Source organism: Netta rufina (assembly GCF_964035555.1).
Source record: "Netta rufina genome assembly, chromosome: 1".
NCBI classification, from domain to species: domain Eukaryota; kingdom Metazoa; phylum Chordata; class Aves; order Anseriformes; family Anatidae; genus Netta; species Netta rufina.
Genome location: NC_140123.1, coordinates 34,958,156 through 34,981,515, shown reverse-complemented (window position 1 = coordinate 34,981,515; position 23,360 = coordinate 34,958,156). Strand labels below are relative to the sequence as shown.

The 23,360-nt window shown below is 33.8% G+C and overlaps 1 protein-coding gene across 2 annotated transcripts in view; it reads right to left on the bottom strand.

The window, feature by feature from the left end:
- The window catches only part of PCDH17 (protocadherin 17), an 87,743-nt gene that overhangs the window by 1,183 nt on the left and 63,200 nt on the right, over positions 1-23,360 (bottom strand). The window contains exons 4-5 of one of the 2 annotated variants that reach the window (XR_014618308.1): positions 9,899-9,973; positions 2,178-3,031 (exon numbers count right to left, since the gene is read on the bottom strand). Coding sequence is in view for 1 of the 2 variants with exons in the window: in XM_084284453.1 (XP_084140579.1) it covers positions 2,349-3,031; positions 9,899-9,973 (758 nt within the window). In the remaining variant the exon portion in view is untranslated. Of the gene's footprint in view, positions 1-1,183; positions 3,032-9,898; positions 9,974-23,360 lie in introns of those variants that run through there. The other variant, XM_084284453.1, reaches the window with a different exon arrangement.

The following is a 23,360-nucleotide window of genomic DNA, read 5'->3' as shown; positions in this document are numbered from 1 at the left end:
AGCTTGATAAAACATGTACAAGATCCTTTGTTTACATGTAATTGTAAACTTCTTCTAACAGCAGGAGCTAAGAGCAAACTTTCAGAATGTGTGTTTCCAACAACCAAAGACAATTCATTGTAGGACCGACTAATTAAAATCACCCTTTAACAGCAATGCCAACATGAAAATGTATTGCTGTTCTTCCTTGAACTGATGAAAAGTATGGCTTTGTGAGATTTGAGATTGCCAACCTAAATTTACAAACAAACCTCTTTTATTTGTGTTTGTATAGTAGAGGTTAAATTTAATATAACCCAGACACTATATTTAAAAAATGTGCCATAGAGCATCCAAGAGTATCTGAGGCATATAAGGACAGACCCTGAGCTAAATATTTTTTCTTTCTTTTTCTTTTTCTTTTTCTTTTTCTTTTTCTTTTTCTTTTTCTTTTTCTTTTTCTTTCTGTTATTTTATTTTGAATGTGGGTTGTCTTTTTTCAACTTCCATCTGAAGGTAATTTTGAAATTTTCAAATGCAATAAAATTACCCTTAGAAAAATTATTTGAAAAGTTGAAACTCTTTCCAAGTTATTCTGCAAATATTTTTCGGAACAAATGAAAACAAAACTAAAACTTACCCCCCACCCCCCACCCCCCAGATAAACCATGTATAACTAGAACTACAGTAATAAATGGCATAATCTAAAGAATCAGAGAAAATATTGTTCATGGCTTGACATGTTTTGGCACTGACATGTTTGCAGCTCTCTCAACTTATTAGCAAAACTTTAAAAAGGGTGTCATCTCTTAAGAAGTCAATCAAATAGCCTACATTAAATAGACTATCTGCATGTGTTTGGGAAAGCAAAACAGAACAAAACAAACAAGGAGGTTCCAGGTGTGGGTTTGAGTGTAATTTTTGTTATTAAACATGTTTGCATGTTTAGCTTCTACAAGGACTTGCACATAACCATGACTGATGGATGTATTTGTAGGCCATTCGGTTAGCTCCATCAGCTCACTCAAACACATTTTGAACAGATTATGTACTGCAGTACTTTGTAGACCATACATTAAACAAGAGACTTTGCTCTGAGGCACTGCTTCCCACAATCCATGGGGAAAAGGAAGCAGGAAAAAACAAAACTCATAGAGTTCGACAGCTACTGAGGCAACACTTGCCATTTACAATATAAGCCCAAATATTTTTGCAACACAACTATATATTAATTTAATAAAATACACAATATAGCTCTTATACACTCAACAATTTGGCTCATATGCACTGAATCTGCAATAAATCAATAAAAATATGTCATTTGATGTAAACACACTGAATCTTCTTACATTTGCACATATAAATGATCATGTGATTTGTGTGGATGTCTAAGACATTTTCACCTTCCTGAGCTATTTTAGTGTCCACAAATGAATATAAAAGTGTTAATAATGTTAATTTCTTTTGCGCATTACCCTGAAAGGTAACTATTTTTTTTTTCAAAACTTATTTCCCCCTTATTTTTTCTTTTAAACTTATCACTAACTATAGTTTTGTTGGACACTAAAATGCTAAATAGATATTAAAATCCTTTTTTTTTCTTTTTTATCAAGTGAATTATCTTATGTGTGTGCAGGACAAGATGGACTATATCATTTTACATTTAACCTTAATGTGATATGAAGTGTTTTACTAATGATCAGGATATGTTTTGTTGAGTAATGATTTGGAATGGTGGGTTTTTGTTTGTTTTCTTGTTCCTTCTTTTTTTTTTTTTTTTTTTTTTTTCTTTTCTCTCATATTTGTGGCAGATAACTTTGTACATAAATGTTTACCACAAATGAATGTTAATGTTCGGTGTCACTTGGACTACTACAAGAACTCTTTTTAGGACTTTCAGTAGAAGCCTGCGGTCACTGCTGGAAATTCACCACAGATCAGCAGAAATATTCAACCCTGTTTTTCTTGGGGTTTATACGTAAACAGTAAAGTCAGCATCAGCTATTGAGGACAGTCTCAAAGTATCAGATGTATTTCCATTCCACCTTTCTCACACCTTCCTATCAGATTGTCAAAATGGCACCATCTTTCCTTCATTCATATAGTTCTTAGTGTACTTGACTCTGCCTTAATGAAAGTTTGGTCAAAATGAAACCAGTGTTATCTGTCAAAAAGAAAGAGCAGTGAAAAGAACATACTTGTGGGCACTTCAGATGTTCACTAAAAGCCTTAAAGCAGCATTGGTCTTCCTTCATTCTTGTAAATCGGTTACAGCCAGGGGATTTTATGATTTATTTATTTATTTTTGATTGTTTTGTTTTTAATCAGCAGAAGAGGAATGTAACTGCCAGCCTGTCCTTATTTTCCCCTCACTTTCTGACAGCCACAGGGTCGCTTCCCCGACAGTCCTGCAAGAGCTTGTCTATTTCTCTGACAACTTCCTCGGCATCCACCGACTCCCTGCCTAGATCCCGGGCTGAACGGTCTAACTGCTCCAGAACAGAGTCCATCTCACTTGAGTCTCGGCTTACTCGGGAATGCACATCTGCAAATGCCCTAGCCATCTGATCTGATGCAATGAAGGGAGCGTCTTTTGACTGTTTACTAGGCGATAGATACTGACTGTCAGTTGACAAGTATTGGCTGTTTGGTTCAGCCAAGGCTCCTGATTTCACTTCACAGCCATCCAGAGGTCCTTTTGTTGAGGTGCAAGGCTCAATGCATGTCTTGGTTGGGCTGCTCGATGCTGAGGGAACCTCCTGAAGCAGAGGACTCAGGGCACGTTTGGCTTTTAAATAAGGTTTAACATTGGCAATGAGAATAGTGTGCTCTCTCTTGTCTTTCCCAAATGTACAAAAAGTCTTTTTCCCAGTGGGATTCACAGTTTCATAAGTCTCAGTCTCAACATTAGCTTCAACTGTGGGTACAAAGAGATTTGTGCGATAATCTGCATTCTCAGCCTGGCTGGCTGCAGGGAACTGTGGCATCCAACACCTGTCAGAATGACCAAGCACTCTGCATTCATCTGTGCAGTTAACACATTCTTCTTGCTCTGCAAAATAAAGAAGAAAGAGAAAAACTCTAGTTATAAGTGGTTTTCTTTAAATTAAAGGAGAGTCTATGATCAACTTGTGATGGACTTACTTGACATCTGGTTTCTTAATTATGGAGAAAAAGAAAAGCTGTAATTAAAATATTTCAGAAGGATTGCATAGACTGACTAGTTGAAACAATAGATTTATTTAATGCTATTCTCTAGGTATTAAAGCATTCACACAGCCCAATGGAAGCAAAAAGGGGTCATTAGAGAATCATTCTCAGTGGAATTGAGCTTCATCTGTAAACTAATCTGCTGTAGAAATCTGTTAGGCTTTGTTCTGTAAAACTCATCCTAGAAAATAGCGAACACTACTTAAGGAACTCAAAAGGCATTATCAGGATTAATTTTTCAAATCAAATAACTGAGCAATGACTGCCTTTCTGGAAATACAAACACTTCATACAAATCAGCAAGCTAGCTTTTCATTTTGTCACCTCCATTTCTTTTGTAATTGTTATGTTGTATGACAGTCATGAAATAAAAATGTTTTGTTAAAGAGCCTACTTTTCCTGCTGAGAACAGAGAACTAAAATTTTCCACCAGTATGCATTAAATATAAGTTTGTCAAAAAGTGTGTATTGCAATTTTATTAGGCATGAGTATGGATCATGTAATCAGCTTTCCTGTTTTTTTGCTGTGGTGCAATAACTGAAAATGTGTTTCCTCAATACATACAGTTTGAAAGAATGACAAACCATGACATGATATTTGAACTGATAATGTTATCAGGATTTCTGTAGTCTTATTTCTTTCAAAAAATATATATTTATATAATATATATACATATTGTTCACTACAGTCTTAGAACATAAATTTTAATAGTTCTTAGTTTGTCTGTTATTTTGCACTAAGAGAATATGTTTGGGTCACCCTTCACCATTTTAAAATTCTTGACAAAATTAATCATTTTACCATCTCTAGGTTTTGATCAGAATTTTGAGTCTGATTTTTAACTATTAAGTATTTTCAGCCACATAATAGAAAAATGTGTTTCAAATTTTATTTGAGGAATTCAGTACATACTAAATGCCTGGAGTTTCAGCTGGCAAAAAAAAAAAAAAAAAAATGTAAATATGTATTTATATGTAAGGATGTATCACACGCACACACATGTACAACAGATCTTAAAAAAAAAAAAAGAAAAAAAAAAAAGAGCAAACTTGGTGACCTGAAAATAGGGTAAATTTTAAATTAAAAAATAAATTCCTTGTAATCTTATGATGTCTGTAAATAACCGCCAGATTCATGAACAGCTGCACTGTAAAAACCTAACACAGAAAAAACACATCTTCTGTGAGTCCAATAGACATGAATATAATGTGACTTAAAATTATCCAAAATTGTATGTCACAATGATCAATTAAATCAAAATGAGATAATTTACTCAGATTTTTTTTATTATTATTATTAATGATGAAATCCTATGAAAGAGTGTTATTCTGTATACATGCTCTCTTCCTTGAAAAGTTTAATATCTTATAAATAAATAAATAAATAACAAAAGCAAGTAAGAATGATGAGGAGGACACAGAGTGATTTTTGAGGAAGAGAATGTTAAGCCACAGGCTTAAAAGATAAAAAATTTAGGGGACCTCCAAGGAAAAGTAAACCGTATTCTGGTTCTAGTGTAGAATACAAATTAGAGTAATCATAATGAAAAGCAAGAGTAAAATGCATCCCCAATTTTGAGACTATAGTACACTGACAGAACTGGGAAAAATTCTGATTTCACTTCACTTGAATGAAATGGAATGGACATATATGCCCACCCATAGGCACAACATGTGGGAAAACTGTTTAATGAAAAATATAGTCATACATTTAATACATAAAAATAATATATACCTTATTCCAACCATTAGTTCACTTCCACTAGGGTTTTCTGTATCTAGTTTTCCAGAGCTTCTACAGCTTCAAAGCTCTGCAGTGTAAAGCTACCAAGTGAAACTTCTAATCCCTCCCTCTAAAGAAACGGGGGGGGTGGGGGTGGGGGGGAGAGAGGAAGGGAGGAAAGGAGGGAGGGAGGGAGGGAGGGAGGGAGGGAGGAAGGAAGGAAGGAAGGAAGGAAGGAAGGAAGGAAGGAAGGAAGGAAGGAAGGAAGGAAGGAAGGAAGGAAGGAAGGAAGGAAGGAAGGAAGGAAGGAAGGAAGGAAGGAAGGAAGGAAGGAAGGAAGGAAGAGAATGATTAAGAGAGAGAAAGAGAGAAAGAGAGAAAGAGAGAAAGAGAGAAAGAGAGAAAGAGAGAAAGAGAGAAAGAGAGAAAGAGAGAAAGAGAGAAAGAGAGAAAGAGAGAAAAAGAAATGGAAATAAAAAAGAATGTTCCAAGGCCAAGGCAAACCAAACTTTCTATAGCAATTTGGGCATTTTAGACTTTGCAAATGCTTTCTCTAAGTTGATTTTGCTATTTTTTCTTTTCCTCCTACAAATCCTAGAGTGGATTTGTGGTAAACTTACCCACTGGCTTAAAAAGTGTAACGTAATGAAAAAGTGTAAAGTAATGAGAAATAATAGTTGCTTCATTCAGGATTTTCTCTAACATATATCTGAAATGACTTTCTTCTTATATGATATGCACGACAATGCTGAATAAAAGTCTGCGGGCATTTTTGAAGGTTTTCCTAAGCAAGTAATAGATTTGCCAACAATTTTTATTTTTTATTTTTTGCAAACTTAACTATAATTTATACTTTTTTTTCATATAATTTTGGTCTCTTTTTAGCAAAAGACAAAAATTTAAAATAAAATTTTTTTAAAAAAAAGGAAAATAGCTCTCCCATGTTTAATATGTTGAAAGGTCACAGTTTACTAGAAGAGAATCAGAAGATCTGAAGAAGGGAAGCTTTTTCAGTCTTTCATGTACTAGCTTTGTGTCATAGCATCTGAAAATTAACTTACATAACCTCCTACTATCAACATTAAATATATATATAAGTATAAAATACACAGCTGGATAATTTATGTAATAGGAGACTCCATTTTAAAACTTTCTCCTAATCTAAAAATTGACTGTACATTATTAACAAAATAATTCCCTGAACTGATTCATTTGTTGAAATTAATAAACTTAAGATGAAAGGTAAAGATCAGAGAATTTCTCAGCCAATGGAAATTTTTTAACTATGCTAGGTACTCAGTACTGTGCCAAAAACTATGCTTTGAGATTTTCAAAATTGATTAGGTTGATTTTGTCACCAAGTTGTGTTCTAAGATTTGAATTTGTTAGCTCATTTGCCTACTCATACACTGTGTATGAGGATAACTTATACAGTATTTGCATTATTCATTCACATCAATAAAAATATAAAGTTTGCTGGCAAGCTCTGTAAGTAAAAGAGATATATGCCATACAGCTTATATATCATATATATTGGCTGTAACATCTTCCTTCCCCTTCCCATTTCCTGCATTTGCTAAAGCAGTTTTTATACTTGCATTCATACTTGCAATATTGACTAACTTTCCATTTCTGCTCCCCGGGCATCTTAGCAGTGAGTGAATTAAATATGAAGTCAAAAAATAAGGCAGTTTTGTGAAGAAACAAATCCCGAATGACCTTGAAGTGAAAACCACCTGCACTGCATGAGTTTTGATATTCTAGTTTTGAAAATCTGTCTTCACTTCATTTTTTTTGTGTCACATCATGGGAAATGGATTTCAAGTATTGATTATCATGCATAATAAGTTGCTCATCTCACCATTAGCCTGTAATTTTGCCTGTTACAGCTAGCAGGCAGTGAAGAAAATTGAACAGGCCCCTTTGTATTAGCAGCAGAAACTATAAACATGAAGTGAACTATCACCAAGGACCAAATTAGTACCTATGAGAAAACAGAATCAATTTAATGGTATATATATACATATATATATGTAAAATAGGTCAAACACTGTTCTGTACAGCAAGATGTGCTGGTAGAGTGATATGCACCATTGGTCTTTACCTTGTTTCCCTCTTGTTGAAAATAAGCCCTTAACAGTGCAAGTGTGTACAATAAACAGAAGCAGCCTAGAGGTTTTCCAAACTCTCTGGAGCTTTAAGGCTAAACAATCAGAAGTGCTTTATGCACTTCAGGGAGAACACACACAAAAATAGAACTGCTAAATTGTCAGCCATCGAAATAAATGGAAAGAAGCTAACTGGTAACAACAGACACCTATATAGCAAGCTTTTACTGGACAGAAATTTGAGATGGTTTACAAAGAAAGTTATGTTGAAAAAATATGAATTGCAGTGTAAGATATGTCTTTTGCTGTAACCTTAGACATACCTTGCATATTTTATTCTAAATTACCAGAGAAGCTGGTATTTAACAGCTGTTTTCTGTAGCAAGTTTAAAGCAAAAGATGTTTTTATTGCACTACTTTTAATTTCCTACCCTTTCCTCATAAATATTATGAGTACGCTTAAAAGGAGGTACTTGATTTCACCATAAATATATTTCACTATACATTTAACTAATTAATTAATGCTTTAGATATCTGGCTCCCTTCAATAGCTAAAACTGTGATATCACAGCTTAATTCATTAATTATACACAATTTTCATAATGGTGACAAAAGTGATTTTTTTTTTCTTAAAAGAAATTAAAAGAAAAAGCAGTGACTCAGCATAATCAGTGTTCACAAATTCATTTTTTCCAGTTTAATTGGAGCCTAATTATTTAAATTACACATACACACGAAGCTACAAAGCAAATCAAAAGTAAACAATACATGTACAACCTCAGCATTTAAATACTTCTATGAAATATTTCACGTGCTATGTTTTTAACATGAAGAACACTGTAATTTGTATGAAAGTACTATATATAATGTGTTCATTATATAAATAAGTGTTCAAGTTTGTGTATAGTGAAAATCAGATTTTAAATATATGTATATGTGTATACATCCCATACATGTAAGCTTGGACATATACACACACATGCAGATATATATATATATATACATATAATCATATTCCACCCTAATCCTGTAAATCTTTTTACCAAATTGTGTTAGAAGTGAAGCAAAGTAGACAATTTGACACTTAATTTATAAAATTTGACTTGTTAAATAGTCATTTAAGTGCATTCTTTTCTAAGAACTTGTTTCAAAATGTAATATATATATATAGTTTTATATTAACATATGCTCATCAAAGGAGGATAAATAAAAATATGACCAAATAAATGCACAAATAATACTGAATATTTTCAAATGACAGTAGCCTTTGTTGTATTTGACTGTCCCAGGAAATGCTACTTATTCTTCTTGTCTTACCCATTAACTCCTTTTTTCTCTATCAAAAGTTGACACCTAGTTTCTACTATCACATGAACATCTCCTAATAGACTTTCATTTTTTTTCCCCTTATATAAATATGGAAGCTAAAAAATAAGCAAGGATGGCTCACTGGAACATCTCAAGGACTAACAGCTCCAAATGAAAAACACAGGAGAGGACTGATCCCAAAAAGTGCATCTTCTTTTTGAAGCATGCAGTTTCACATTGATGATGCTATTCACCTTCACTCTTGCAATGTTCTATCCTTTATTACTTTACAGAATAAGCAGTAATTCAGGTATTTCTGGCCTTTGTTTCACATTACAAAGAAAAGGATTAACCTTTGAATGCATGCATGGAGTTCACACTGATTCCCTATGAAACAGACTTATTTTACCCTTAATTTTGTGAACTTGTGTTCATTACTGAAAACATTTCCATTTAGAATTCAATCAATAATGAACCAAGGTATAAAATTATCTGTAGTGCATATTCCTCTGGTCTGATGACAGGCATACTATGGGTGTGCATTGTGGAGGGGTGGGAGGCGGGGTTGGGGGGAGAGGTAGTATATGCTTTAGACTAATAAAGTACAATTTATATATTTTAATACCATGAAATAGATATGGAAGGTCTGTATTTTCTGTAAACATGTATAAACAAATGGACAATAAATTATATCTGACATCCAAAGGAGAATATAAATAACTCTGATTTCATAATTTCAGTAATTCCTGCAATATACCTGAAAATCTTCTTCTGATTTCAGACAGACAATTGCCTTTACTAAAGAAGTGAAAGGACTGTAAGTAGGTATTTATTACAGGATGGAAATAAATGGGCTTCTTTGACATGGCCTAAAGACTAGGGGTATATGACACTTCTGATGAGAACAACCAGCTAAAGTACTACTTCTGTGGTTAGATTCCGGCTTAATTACAATTGATTTTGACATAAATGAGCAGAGGTAAACAAATACTTCCATACACATGCTTACTGTTATTAAGCAGAACTGTCTCCAATCTGAGTATTTTTATTGGCTGGTCTGTTTAAAGGCTCCTTTCAGTTAGGCAAAGCAATTATGTAGCTCAGATTAGCAAAATGACTGGCAGTAAAATAAGAATGGGCTGCCACTTTGTAAACCTCTTGGATCATGCAGTCTTTTCCTGATATTATAACTAAAGCATTTATGCCTGTAATCCTTATAATTTTCCTCTGTTTTTTTTGTTGTTGTTGTTTGTGTTGTCATTGTGTTTTGTTTTGTTTTGTTTGCTTGCTTGCTTGTTTTTTGAACAGAGGATAAATATATTTCTAATATTGGCATAATATAAAACACTTTTAAAACAATAAAAAACAGGTGGGTTTATGGCTTTAATTCTAGCTCACGGTTGTCCCAGACTATAAATATTAGAGAAATATTGCAAGATTACAATAAGCACTATAGAATATTTAACATTTTATTTTATGGAAATCTGCCTTAAATTCATATAAACAATTTAATGACGATCATATATTTTTACTTAAAGACAGCATAACAGCAAGAAAATATTTCTGTTACCTGAAAATTTTCCATCCTCACAGCGGGCTGGTCCACAGATCCCAACAATGGGTCTTTGGCCTCTGCCTTGCTGTTCTGGAGGCAAATCAAACCTGTGAGTCACAGACAGGGACAGGCTCTGCTTCCAAAATTCCCAATAATGTCAAAACTTCCAAAGCAGAAAAACAGCTTTCATCTGTGTTCTGGACATAGCTCATGGTCCTTGACACTTCTTGCTATCGTTCTCAAAAGTGACTGTACAAACATGGTCATTTATAGTTGATAGTGAAGTGAAAGCGTATTCCAGCCCCATGCACTGAGATGGCAAATGCAAGGGACACTTCTCCACAACAAACCCCAACAGACCTAATGGGAGAGGAGCTACCTTAGAAACTGACGCTTATTTTCTATTGCACCTTGAAAAAAGCACATAGAAGAAAGGTGAGGGGGTACTTCATTATCTGCTTTCCTATCAGTCTGGGGCAGCAGAGAAAAAACAGTGCCCATCTGAATAACAATTTCTTCCCACTAGAGGAGAAACCTTTGGAAACCCAGCTTTGTTTTCCAAAGTTTGCCTGCAAGTAAGACTGGCACCTATTCTAATTTGCAGCAAAATTACCATATGACAGCCATGAAAAAATATTTTGGCCTCTTCCCCATCCCACCATAAAAAACTCTTCCTAGCCCAGCACTGTAGGCAGGAATGTACAAAGGCTAGCTATGCCAGCTCTGCACTTAGTAGAGAAGCTACAGGGAGACTTTAGTGACCTGACAAATTCACAGTTTTAAACAGTAAATCTTTGTTGTAGAGCCCAAAAGCTGTTTCCTGGAAAAGAAGAGAAACAAAACTGCAGTGATTAACAGAAAAGAATAGGTTTGAGGATCTGTTAGAAAGAATATTTTTAGTATAACACATTTTCTTATTCTTGATCAAGACAGTTCCACAGATTTTATATTAGGATTTTTTCAGTACTGACACATAAACTGGAATAACTCATAACTGAAACCTAGCTGAATTTGTGCAATCCTTAGCAGAATTTGCATGATATTAAAATAAATAAATAAATAAATAAATTGCTAACTTTATTGTGAGCTAGTCATAATTGTAATATCTATAATTTCCATATCTAATTTGTAATACTTAGTAAATGCTAAACACTGTATATTGTACTGCAGCAATGTTTAGGAATCCAATCATTAAGCAGCCCCATTATGCTGTGTCCTATACAAATAATAATAGACTGTACAGTTAGAGACAAGTGATTATGACAAACAAAAGCAATGAATGGGAAGGAAAGACAACATTAATGAAAAAATAATCATGCTGTTGACATTTCCTGAAAATACCAATATAAAAACTCCATAATTTAAAGAAGCTATCCCCATCTGTCACAGCATCAAGCCACCAATGATTAGCTATATATTATACTACTGAACCTTCTTCATCAGTTGCCAATTATCTCAGTATACAGATCTTTAATTAGAAGGCACTAAGCTTTTTGCTTTGTAAGCTTGTCTCAAATTTGGATATGACAACTTGTTTACAGACTTTGACTGATGAGGGTGCCACTGTGTAGAGAAACAGGTTTCTGAAGAAATCTATTTCTATATCCTCTGATAGCTCTATTTACATCCTGACTATAGGTAGGTTCTCTTGAATGGAAGTGTATCATTCTGTGTAGGAGGAGGATTTTGTCCAATACAGAATCAACACATTAAAGCTTTTCAGATATTATCTGTTTTCCTTTGCAAAATTTCACACACAAACAACAACAACAAAATTTAGCAGCACCATAGATGTTGAACCATTCAAAAATCTGGCTACTTTGGTGAAAAAGAATACAGCTTTCCCCACATTCCTGCCAGCATGCCTGGATTTACATTTAAAATCTCCTTTACGAGACATAATAAGACCATGTCTGCTTTATACTGATAGATAGAAAAACCCACTGTTTTTTTTTGTTTGTTTGTTTTTGTTTTTTTTTTTATCATTCTCTGCTTCAAAAGGTTGATATTGTATAAGGGTCATACACTTGGGCTTCATGGGAGGTGAAATGCATCTGACAGAATAGGAGGAAGAACACTTTCCTTAATGTTTCTCCTTAAGGAAATCTCATTTGGACATACAGACACAGAAATGTCTTCCTAGGAAAAAAGAAGTGATTTACCGGTTTCATATGGAGTCTCCCTTATGGCATGATAAGTAGCATATTCATTATTGTTTGATTAGATGGTGCCCTAGACTATTTTTTAGCAGATTGCTGGTGTTGTGTTTTATTACCACCTTCGAAAGAGGTCTCCAGAATGGGATTAACCTTATGCCAATTTATGAAGCACCCTCACTCTTTTACGAATTTGAGTTTCATAATGCTATCTGACTTAGGTTTCTGCCTGAATGATGCTCTAATTACATCAATCAGAAAGAATAATGAATGATGCGTTTTCAAAATCTGACTCTCTAAAAATAACTAGTTTGGCAAAGAGGATTGTACATGTAAACAGATTAAATAACGTATTTCCAGGTTCTCCATGGACTGTAAATGAATCTCTGAAAGACACTCAAGATGATTTCAGAGTATTCGTGTCTTCATTTCCACAGATCCTTCATCAAAAACCCTAATCTATATCACTTTCTTATCTTTCCAGGATCAAGACTATATATATAAACAACAAGAATACAGAAAATCTCTCTTGCAAGTTACTTTTATTTGCAGTAACTGAGCTGCTCAACAGAGTCACATTTTTCATTGTAATCTTTTCATTTGTTATAGCTTAATCTGTAGTGCTGATGTCAGAGGACTCTGATGTGACCAAACATACCATTAAGAAAAAATTGATAATTTGGGGTCTATGTCCAAGGATGTTGTCATTATGTGTTCATTTTTTTTTTTTTTTTTCACTAATATGTTCAGTTTTTTAAGCCTGTTAATTGTTAGAAGCTCTTTTTCTGGTCTCTAGAAATCCCTCATCTGAGTCATATTTCTATAAGAAATGTGTTTTAGTTCTAGAAATAGAGTTAAAGGCTAGGTACAAAAAATGCCACCAAGAAAAATGCAATCAGGGTCTTAGCTTTGCCCTCAGATTATGTGTCTAAATATCCTTCAAAGAAAATTCAACAGTGAGGCATTATATGACTTAAATATTGTTCTGGCAAAACAAGTAGAAGTTGAAGTTGATACCTTTAAAACTGCTGAAGGGTTCAGAATATGTCAGTCAGTGTCTATCTGTAGACTTCCTTTAAAAAAGTCCTTACCCTGGAGAGATGATGAAGATGCTACACCCCTAGAAATGTGGTGGACGTGCTATAAAATGTTGCCAAACCCATTGTAGAGATGGAAACATGAGCAACATTTTATTTATTTTATTTTATTCTATTTATAGAAAACCCAGAGGCGGGTTTTGAAAAGCCTTAAGGTAGATATAAGGGTCCATTTATATCCTCCTTTCATTATCTGTGATACTAAGATTTCAGGCCAAAAGTATCTGTAGTAGTCTCTTGTCTTTTCTTTCCAAGACAACAAAAAAGCTAAGAGGTGGGGGCACCCATTAAAGTAAAGTCATGGTGGAAAGCATGTACGAAACTGTAAATGAAGTAAATATTATAGTGATGGATTCCAGTAATTGTAAAGGTCTCTTTATAAAGACCTTGCACAAATTCTGCAAGTAGTTAAGGTATAAAAAAATTATCTTATGTGAAGAAAAAAATCAACCATTTTTTTTCTTTTTCTTTAGTTAATCTGTTACGTCATGCACATGGTGCATATCCTGCTTCTTAGGTATCTAAGAAGCAGTTTAGCAGAGCTCTAAACTTATTTGTAAGCTCTCAAGTGACTCTGCAGTTGCAGCTGAAGATGGATACAAGGCAGCTAATTTGCTACCACCAAGGGAAAATGTTATAACATAAAAACATTCCCTCCCTTAGCTTCAAAACTGTTGAGTGCCTAGGGAGCTCAACTATTTGTAGAGTTGATACTATGCATATGCTTCCTCTGTAACTGTTACATGCATACATCTGGCATCTGTCTCTGTGTTAAACAGTCTTAATTGTCCCTAGTATTACTATGTAGAAAACCTCTAACCTAGATGATTAATGTGAAAGAAATAAATGAAAAGAGATTTGTGTTTTGTAGAACAATTTTTGCATTATTGACAATATATGCAAAGAGCTCTGCACTATGGCTATCAAGAAAATAATTTAGCTCTGCCTTCTGAATATTTTAAACAGAAATTGTGCTCTTTTCTTAGAATGACATTTGACACTTTGTACAGCCTCTTAATCATATAGGGTTGTTTCCTCTATATATGTTTTAGCTGGTATTCCTTTTTCTATTTATTCTCTCTCTTTTTTAAAACAATTTTCATTGTTGCTCCTCATTCTTTTATTCACACATCATGTCTTCAAAGCACCCAGTTAAAGCCAGATCAATGATCAATTCTGAAGATTTTTTTTTTTTTTAGATGATATTAGGAGGACTCTAAATCCTAGTACATTATTCAGCTCACTGTTGCCAGCAAAGTCAAACTAAGGCAAAGCACTTGATTTCAGTTTTCAATATATTTTGAAGAGATCAAAGAGCATGGAAAATCCTATTCTTTGGTTAGGCAGACCATGCAGAACAGTACTAATCTAAAAGATGGAGGTAGCTGCACAGAATGAACACTAAACTGAAGACTTTTTGAAGTTATTTTAGCCTTTGTGTCAATGTTCACCTCAAAACCCTACAGCAAAATGGTTTTTTTTTGTTTGCTTGTTTTGTTTTGTTTTCCTTCTAATTGGGAAAACAGAAATTAATTCTTAAAAAAAAAAAAAAAAACTATAGAAGAACGGGTAATTTGACATCTGACATATCATCCATGGTAACAAAATATCACAGAATCACAGAATTTCTAGGTTGGAAGAGACCTCAAGATCATCGACTCCAACCTCTGACCTAACACTAACAGTCCTCCACTAAACAATATCCCTAAGCGTTTTTTAAAGACCTCCAGGGATGGTGACTCCACCACTTCCCTGGGCAGCCTGTTCCAATATCTAACAACCCTTTCGGTAAAGAAGTTCTTCCTAACATCTGACCTAAAACTCCCCTGGCGCAACTTTAGCCCATTCCCCCTCGTCCTGTCACCAGGCATGTGGGAGAACAGACCAACCCCCACCTCGCTACAGCCTCCTTTAAGGCACCTCTAGAGAACAATAAGGTTGCCCCTGAGCCTGCTTTTCTCCAGGTTGAACAAGCCCAGCTCCCTCAGCTGCTCCTCGTAGAAATATGTTCAAGATAAGTCTTTTACTAGAATTTATTTGTGTAAAGTACAACTATTGAGCATGATCTTTCCTTTTATATAGCTTTTTAACTAATATGCCAGTCTAAGTCTGTTTGGGATTCAGGAAAAATATATGCATTCCTATGGCTGATATTTTGTGAAAGGTCTCATTTATTGGACACAATCAAACATTTCTAACGTGCCATTTTACATGGTGGTCATTTTAAATTTTTATTTTGTTTGTGTGTAAAAGTTGCATTGTTCTGCAACTTTTACACACAAATTTACTCATAGAGTGGGAGAATTTAACTATATATGTGCCAGAAGACTTGTTTGAGCCTGCAGCTCTTACCACACACATTACATCCTAGTGAATGAGGCAAGACGTTTTTTTCAGCCCTCCTCTTTAAGCTTTTACTAGACTGAAACAGGGAAGAAAACTAGATCTTACATCTAATTTACAAGATTTTTGGAGAGTTCCTGTCAATCAAAGGATTAAAGAAAATATATATATATATTAGTTTCATCAGATGCCTAACAGCAGCTAAGAGAGATAATAATCTCTTTCAAGAAACAGAGAAAACCACATAATCTAATTTCCTGTAATTAAAAGAACTAGAATTTTTATGTTGTCTCTAGAGACAATGGAGAAGGATGGATTCAGAGAGTCATTCAGTATTTGGTGATAAACCAAATCTAAAATAATTCCAGATCTAAAATAATTCCAGACAGGCCTACCTATTTTCAATGAATGCACAGAGTTCATATCCTGAAGATATCTATTTCTGTATTAGAGTCATACACACTCATTGGTTTGGCTTTTCTAATTAGCTGGCTGAAGCTTTTCATCATTCAACAAACTGTTGAGAGTCTAATTGCCCTTAATTTAATGTAGGTGAGATGTAACTCAGCATTTTGAGTCCCCTTTTCCAAGAAGTGACACTGTTGGTAAGAAAATTGTTCCCTTGCAAAGTAATATCCTAGGGTTTACATGCATTTATAACTTCTGGGATTCCCACTGAATATTTCATTCACTATATATTCAGACCAAAATTCCTAGTACTTTTCCACTGAGATATTTCCTTTCAAAAGTAAAACAGCTTATTTTCTCCTCTTAATACTGTGCTACCATGCTTATACCAAACTACAACTCCTTTTACACAAGTAAAATTTGCTTCAAAGTGTTCTATTTTGAATACCTGAAGGAACACACTGGGATTTGCTGCTCTTCTCTGAGGGAAATTGTGGATGATCCAGTCTGTCCTCGAGGCTGCAGCACTGGTTCCAACTTATCAAAGTCACAGCAGGGAGTGGCTTTGCTGATGAACAGGTGCTGCTAACTTTACACAAGCAAAATGTTTTACATGGTATGAAGAACCCTTTATTATTTTATTTTATTTTTTTATTTTATTTTATTTTTTTTTTATTATTTTATTTTATTTTATTTTATTTTATTTTATTTTATTTTATTTATTTTATTTTTGTTTCCAGAAACTTAGCAAGAAAAATGCAGAGCAGCTGATCAGCTGTACTTTGTGAGCAGAGCAAGTTAACATCATAGCTATGTCCAGAACATCATCCTATCTCCTGCCTGAATTAAGAGGCAGAGGAAGATGAGAGCCGAGCTCCACACTAATTCCTCTGAGCTGCCATACCTTGTTTTTGCTGCCCAGGCTCTGTTGGCTCCTAGATCTAACTGAATCTTAAACAGCAGAGTACTGGGTAATTTGCAAAAATGCTAAATTTCACATTTTTTCTTCTAGCTATTAGTTCAAACCTACAAATCTTCTGCAAATACTACAAAAGCATACATTAAAATTTTACTTAACAAGGAAATTAACAGGATTTTTTGTGAATCAGGCCATATTTTTGTGTCAGATTTTTTCATGCATTTCTGTCCATCCTGAGAATATAGAATTGCTATCCCTGGATCTTAGAACCAGATTTTGAGTTGTCTGAAAAGTAAAGAGTAAAGTAAATCACAGTGTGCCACTTCTCTCCTTTCCAAAGACAAAATATTATTGGTATAAATCAGCATATCTCAAATTCCCACCAACTGCTGATTCCATTCCTGAAAACAATTCTGAGCTCAGAATTCCTATTTTAAAAGTTCAGTAGGACTGAACTCTCCCATTCATTGAGTCTCTGTCTTTCAAACATCAGCCCAAATATTCTTTCCTTCTTTAAATAAATTCTCAGTTTAAATTTGGAATGTGCTTTTTGATTTAATGATGGCATTTCTGAGAAAGTCAGGCTGGGATGATAAACAAGGATTTCCAAACTGTCAACAACTTTGTTCATAAAACATCAGTCACAGTCTTCTGAAAAGCTGACATGCTTATTTAGCAGTTTTGTTGTTGTTGTAGTATAAAGATGATGAAAACCAGTGATGGTAATCCTGTAGAGCACATCTGCATTATCAAATGCTCCTGTGTTATATGAACACAGATACTTTTAGCCACTATTTTACACTGTTTTACTGTTTTTACATGATATTAAGATAAATTCAATTGCAGCTGGGTGTTACAAACTGCCTCCAATATTTTGCAGCCACAGTTCATTGCACCTGAATAACTGCAAGGAGTATTTTAAAGTCATATTGGATGGATTAGCTAGGCTGACATTTACAACATATCTTGGGATAGATATTGTAAGTTTTAGAGTGTTTTGTTTTTAAGTAGAAAAAAAGCTAGGGGAATATTAAGGAGAAAATAATAATTGCATGAAAATGCAAAGTATATGCAAATGAAAAGTATATAAAACCAGCGCAGTATATAATGAGCTAATTACTCAGCATAGAAAGAAAATATTTTTCAAATCTCTGATTTTCAAGTAAAAATAAAGTAAGACAAGAAATTATAAAGTAAATCTGAATGTTTATGTAAAATTTCTAAGTTTCATAGAATGTATTCATTAGAAATTAATGTTTTAATTCAAACTCTTTCTTTGAAACAAACATATCTGAAGTAACATTTTATTTTGCTTACTGTGAGAATCTGTTTTATAAAACAATCAGCAAAAGTTATCTTTTAATATAATTCCATATTTAATTTTAAAGAGGAAAATGTGGAATAAAAATATAGAATAAAGCATTTCACACATACAGAGAGGTTTATATTCCACATCCCTTTTTATTTTCTACCTTTGGATAGGAAAATTAAGCATTTTCTGTATAATTCCAGTGTCACAGTTAGGCTGCTCCAACTATGATGACAACATACATCTTTGATGATATGGATGAATACACCTAAAATTCAAGTCTTACTTCTAGGAAGATTGTAATCCTGTACAGAAGGTCAATGACAATCTGCCTATTAAGGCCAACTGGTTGTAAGTACTAAGCAGCATTTTCTTATTAGAACTTTTTTCTCTCTGCTTTGCTAGCTGATTTCTACAGGGACATACATCTATTTACTATACTAAATCCTGTTGTTCATCTAACACATACTCTTTGTTCATTTCCTAGAAGTAGACAAACAGAACTGGTATTATTGTTAGCATTCTCTGAAGACACAGTCAATGCAGATGTAGCTAATCCCCTCCTACTTGTTATTCAGCAATCAGTGTCTGCCAATAAGATTTGGGAATCCCAAAAGACAGTGTTTAAAGGGAAGGGTTAAAATCAGCTTGTTTAATGACATTCTCTGTTTCTGAGAACATTCATCATATCCATGGAATCTGATCCATGGAGAGAGCTAAGGTTGTCAATTAAATTAAATTAAACTAGACGGACAACCATCTGAGTGAATGAGATCACTGTCATGATCTGAAGTAAATTTATTAATAGCAAGAAGCTATGTTGGTACAGACAGTTCTTTTAATCTGTTCCTGAGGCCCACATATTCCTTGCAAAAGGCTCCATTTGGGAGGTATCACCTCTAGAGCTCAGCTCCCAGAGAAGCGGTCGTATTAAGAGAAACCTTCTGGGGTACTTGATTTAACATTAAAGTGAATTTATCAGCTACTCCCAACTTTTTGAGAGACTAATTGAATTATCAAAGGCTGCAATGGGGAATGTAAAGCCTTCTGAGAACAGATCTGTAATATAGATAAAATCCTTAACTCATGCCATGTGATTATCTCAAAATGTAGTAACAGGCCAGGGCTAAAACAAACCTGAATTTAAGATTTCTCTTGCCTGTCTTAAAAGTCTCTCTACTCACCAACATTATGGGATGTCACATCAAGTGTTTTGAACAAGAAAAAGACAAAATTGTTTTAAAACATCTTATTTATTCTCTTTCCTCAAAATCTTCAGGTATGCTATGTGCCCATTTGGGTAAGTTGTTTGTGTAAAAAAAAAATATATAAAAAAAAATAGTGTAAAATCCCAAAGCATTTGGGATTTGCTGTTCAACTCTACATTATGTACTTTCATCTTTCACTATTTATTGACATTCAGCAGGAATATACAAATTTCCTCATTTTCAGTGAGATGACACATAATTAAAATCAAACATGAACTCATCATCTTCCTGAATTAGTGCACATAATACTGGTACTTGTTTACACAGAAAAACTGCTATTAGTGAAAACATAAAGTTCATCTGTGAAAACTCATCTTCACCCCAAATTTTAAAAGAGGTTTATCTAGTATTTTTATTATTATTGTTTCTCTTTGATGTGCATATAGTTTTGGAATTGTAAAACAGATCCTTGCAAAATAGACTGGTACAATGGGTCCATGTGAGTCTTTCAAAATTACAAATTTTATCTGTAATAAATACAATTTGTACAAAATTATTTTGTATCCCACTGACTGTCAGAAGAATCATCTTCATATGCATAAATAAACATAGATGTTCACAATGCTATCTTTGAATATACATTACAGAAACAAAGCTGGCATTGTACACATATATGAAAAATACTTAATTATGCTATTAATGTATAAAAATATTTTTTAAAAAGCCACATTAAAATTGAAAGTGTGAGAATAAAGCTCACAAGAATTGCATTGACAGAACAAAAGATACAAGGCTGGCTGTGACCCTGTAAGCCTCCTATGCTGCAATCAAGTGCAGTGACAACAATCTGGATGTGTTCACTGTGTGAAGAGGTGAAAAAAAAGGTGATTGTGAGAAGTGTGAAGACAATTCTATATCCATAATGTATTCATCCTACAAGGATGCATTTATCTCAAATGCACAAGGACACCTGTTAACATGCTTTCTCTTAACAAGCAGTTTTACAGATACTTCAGTAAAACAGGTAAAGGATCAAAAATAGAGGATAGATAATCCAACAAGATGCTTTAAAGCATTAGAATGGACATACTGTAATCTTACTATATTGTAGAAATGTGTCCTGTCCCATGAACACCATCAGTTATAATTGTGAGTAGCTAATAATTGTACCAAGAACCATCTGCTTATCTTTCATTCATAGAGCAAAATCTGTAGCATTCTCAAAACATACTGGTGGTATTTTCATTTTTTGCTTTCTTTTATGGAGAGTGGCATGTAAAATCAGGCTCAGTGAAGTACACCTGCAAGCAGATCAGGCGAAGCTAAGGAGCTACCTGTTTTCTCTAATTTATTCTTCTAAATACAAGTTGTCTGCTTAAAGAGGGTGAGAATGGAAAGAAAAGTCCTCCCTGTGTTAAATGCATATATATTCAGTATTTTAATCAAATGTCTTGTCAGCCTTTCAAGAATCTCAGAAGTCAGTTGGTTTGTCCCTGATTTTTAGAGCATCATTTCACTTACAATTCCGTCCTCTGACTTTCCATTTTCCACCAAAGGTAATTTAAGCTTCTGCAAAACTTTGAATAGCTTTGCTCATTCACTGGCCTTCTAGCATGTTCCTTCTGCTGATATTCCCGGTCATAACAGTTTTGCCCTCCATGAGCTTTTCCACAGTTTGTGAATCATTTAGATTGGAAAAGACCTTCAAGATCTTCAAGTTAACTGTTGACCTGACTTGTTGAGTATCATTGCTAAATCATGTCTCATAGTGCCATAAACTGGGGATCTTTCACATATTCAAAAAGATTGAGTATCTTGATGTGTTTTTAAGCAACATTTTTAAAGAAAAAAAAAAATGTATTAAAGAAATGATATATTCAGGGGTGATTATACTGTCTTCAATAAAATAAAATATGATGGTATTTTATAAAAGTCTAGATGTGAGATAAAAATAGATTTTTTTTATTATTTTTTTTTCCTCCTAAGAACCAAGCTGTTCTCACTTTACAGTAAGGCAATTCTATTAAATTTCCAAGGACACACAAATGCTAGATATTCACAGAATTTCACTTTACCATCTGAATGATAACATGGTAACAAAAACACATAGTTCCGTGAGCAATAGAACTAATTAATACTTATTTTCTGCATTTATTATTTGTGTTAGTTTTATTGACTAACATGTCTTGGAAGGCACAGTCTGCTTGAAGCTTTCTTGGTAACTGAGGCATTGAAAATGTCTTTCTTCAGTAACGAGTCTCCAGTGTCTAATATTCTGTGACATTATTTTTTCCCTTATTTTGGGCAATTATATAGTTTATTACAGTTGTCTATAAATGCAAAATTTGTGGAAACTTATTTCTGAGTTCTGTGTCCTTGGATAGGCACTGTCTCAAAAGTTACTCATAATCAGGGAAACAGTCAGACACATTTCAATTTGCAATTTCAAATTGCAATTCCATGGAGTTATTGGAGTTACTATGGTGTTAATAAATAAACAAACAAATAAATAAATGAAAACTTGAAAATACATCTTAAAATGATTTTCAACAATAAGCTATAATTGTTGTTGAAAGGCTGATCTCCTCCCTACACAACACTTATTTTTGTTTGAATATGTGCAAAGCACAAAGAGATCATGAACACTATCATATATTACATAGTGGCTACATTTTTCAAATATCATTCTCTGGGCTAATCAATTTAAAATCTCTTAAAATTATTCCTTGTTGAGAAGCTAATAAGCCTGAGAAAAACATATACAACATATATTAATATGTCCAAATTGTTTCTGATGCTGAACTAACTCAGACACTTCCACTCCACATGTAGTACTATTTCGTGCTGCTCATACAGACAGGTATATGTATTTTTACCTAACTAGGGAATGTAAGTGGGACATAGTCCTAGATTTAGACACTTAGGTGCCTCTAAGGAAGGAGGTTCATATGTTAGATAGGTGTCTGAGTTCCCATTATAGTAAATGGAGATCTACTTAAAAGAGAACGCAATGCTCACTTTAGGTATCTCACTGTAGTGAGATATATACCTACATTTAAGTTGAATCCCATTGCTAATTAGCTGTATAAATAAATCCCACTCTGAATTTCTAAATATAGATGTAGGTAATATCTTTAAATAGAAATATACGACAATGTTTGCTTCTCTACCCTAAATACAAAATTATTTGTATTCCGTAACTCTTGTGGAAATGTATTTTGCACAGAATTTTGGCAGAGATTCTGAGCACAGCTACAGAGCTGACATCTAATTGGATTAATTTTATTTCTATGTTAGGAAAGGCCTATTTTGATTAATTAGTCTTACTATAAAAATGTGCTATTTCATTCACAGCAGTTTTCAAGAAAGCTGTTTTGAAATTTCTTGGAAGACATGCCCTAGCTTGTCATGCCCAGCTGTGTTACATCACACGATTAATGAAACCTGTATCTTCCTACACCAGTCAAGAAAGAACTAATTTAACTTGCTCATATTCTGACCTCTTCCATAAGGGAAAAGGAACTCATGTACAGATTTCCTAGTGATATTTGCAAAAATGAACAGGTTATCTTTCACACTCTCATACTTTGAGCAAAGGTTGAAAAAGGTGAAATCTGAGGAGATTATAGGACAAAATTAGTAATAAGAGGCCAACATACTTCTATCAGATCATATCAGATAAATATATAAAAATAGGGTGAGGAAGAGGAAGACAAAAACTTCAGGCAATACTTCTAAACTCTTTCTCTAAATAAGAATTGCGAGTTTAGACTTATCATTCTGCAGCATGCACTGTTTTATAAATCTTCAGCCTACAATAACTTAGACATCATTTATTTGAATACAATTTTAATAGACATTCAAGATCATTTCAAACAGAAGGGAAATTTATTAATATAAACTTTCAGATCAGAATTTCACTATGGAGAAAAATGTCAAGGTAAAACAAACTTTAAACCTAGCAAGCTTAAGAATGCCATACTCTACATAAGTAGGAAAAAAAAAAAAAAAAAAAAACTCTTTTATAATGAAATATA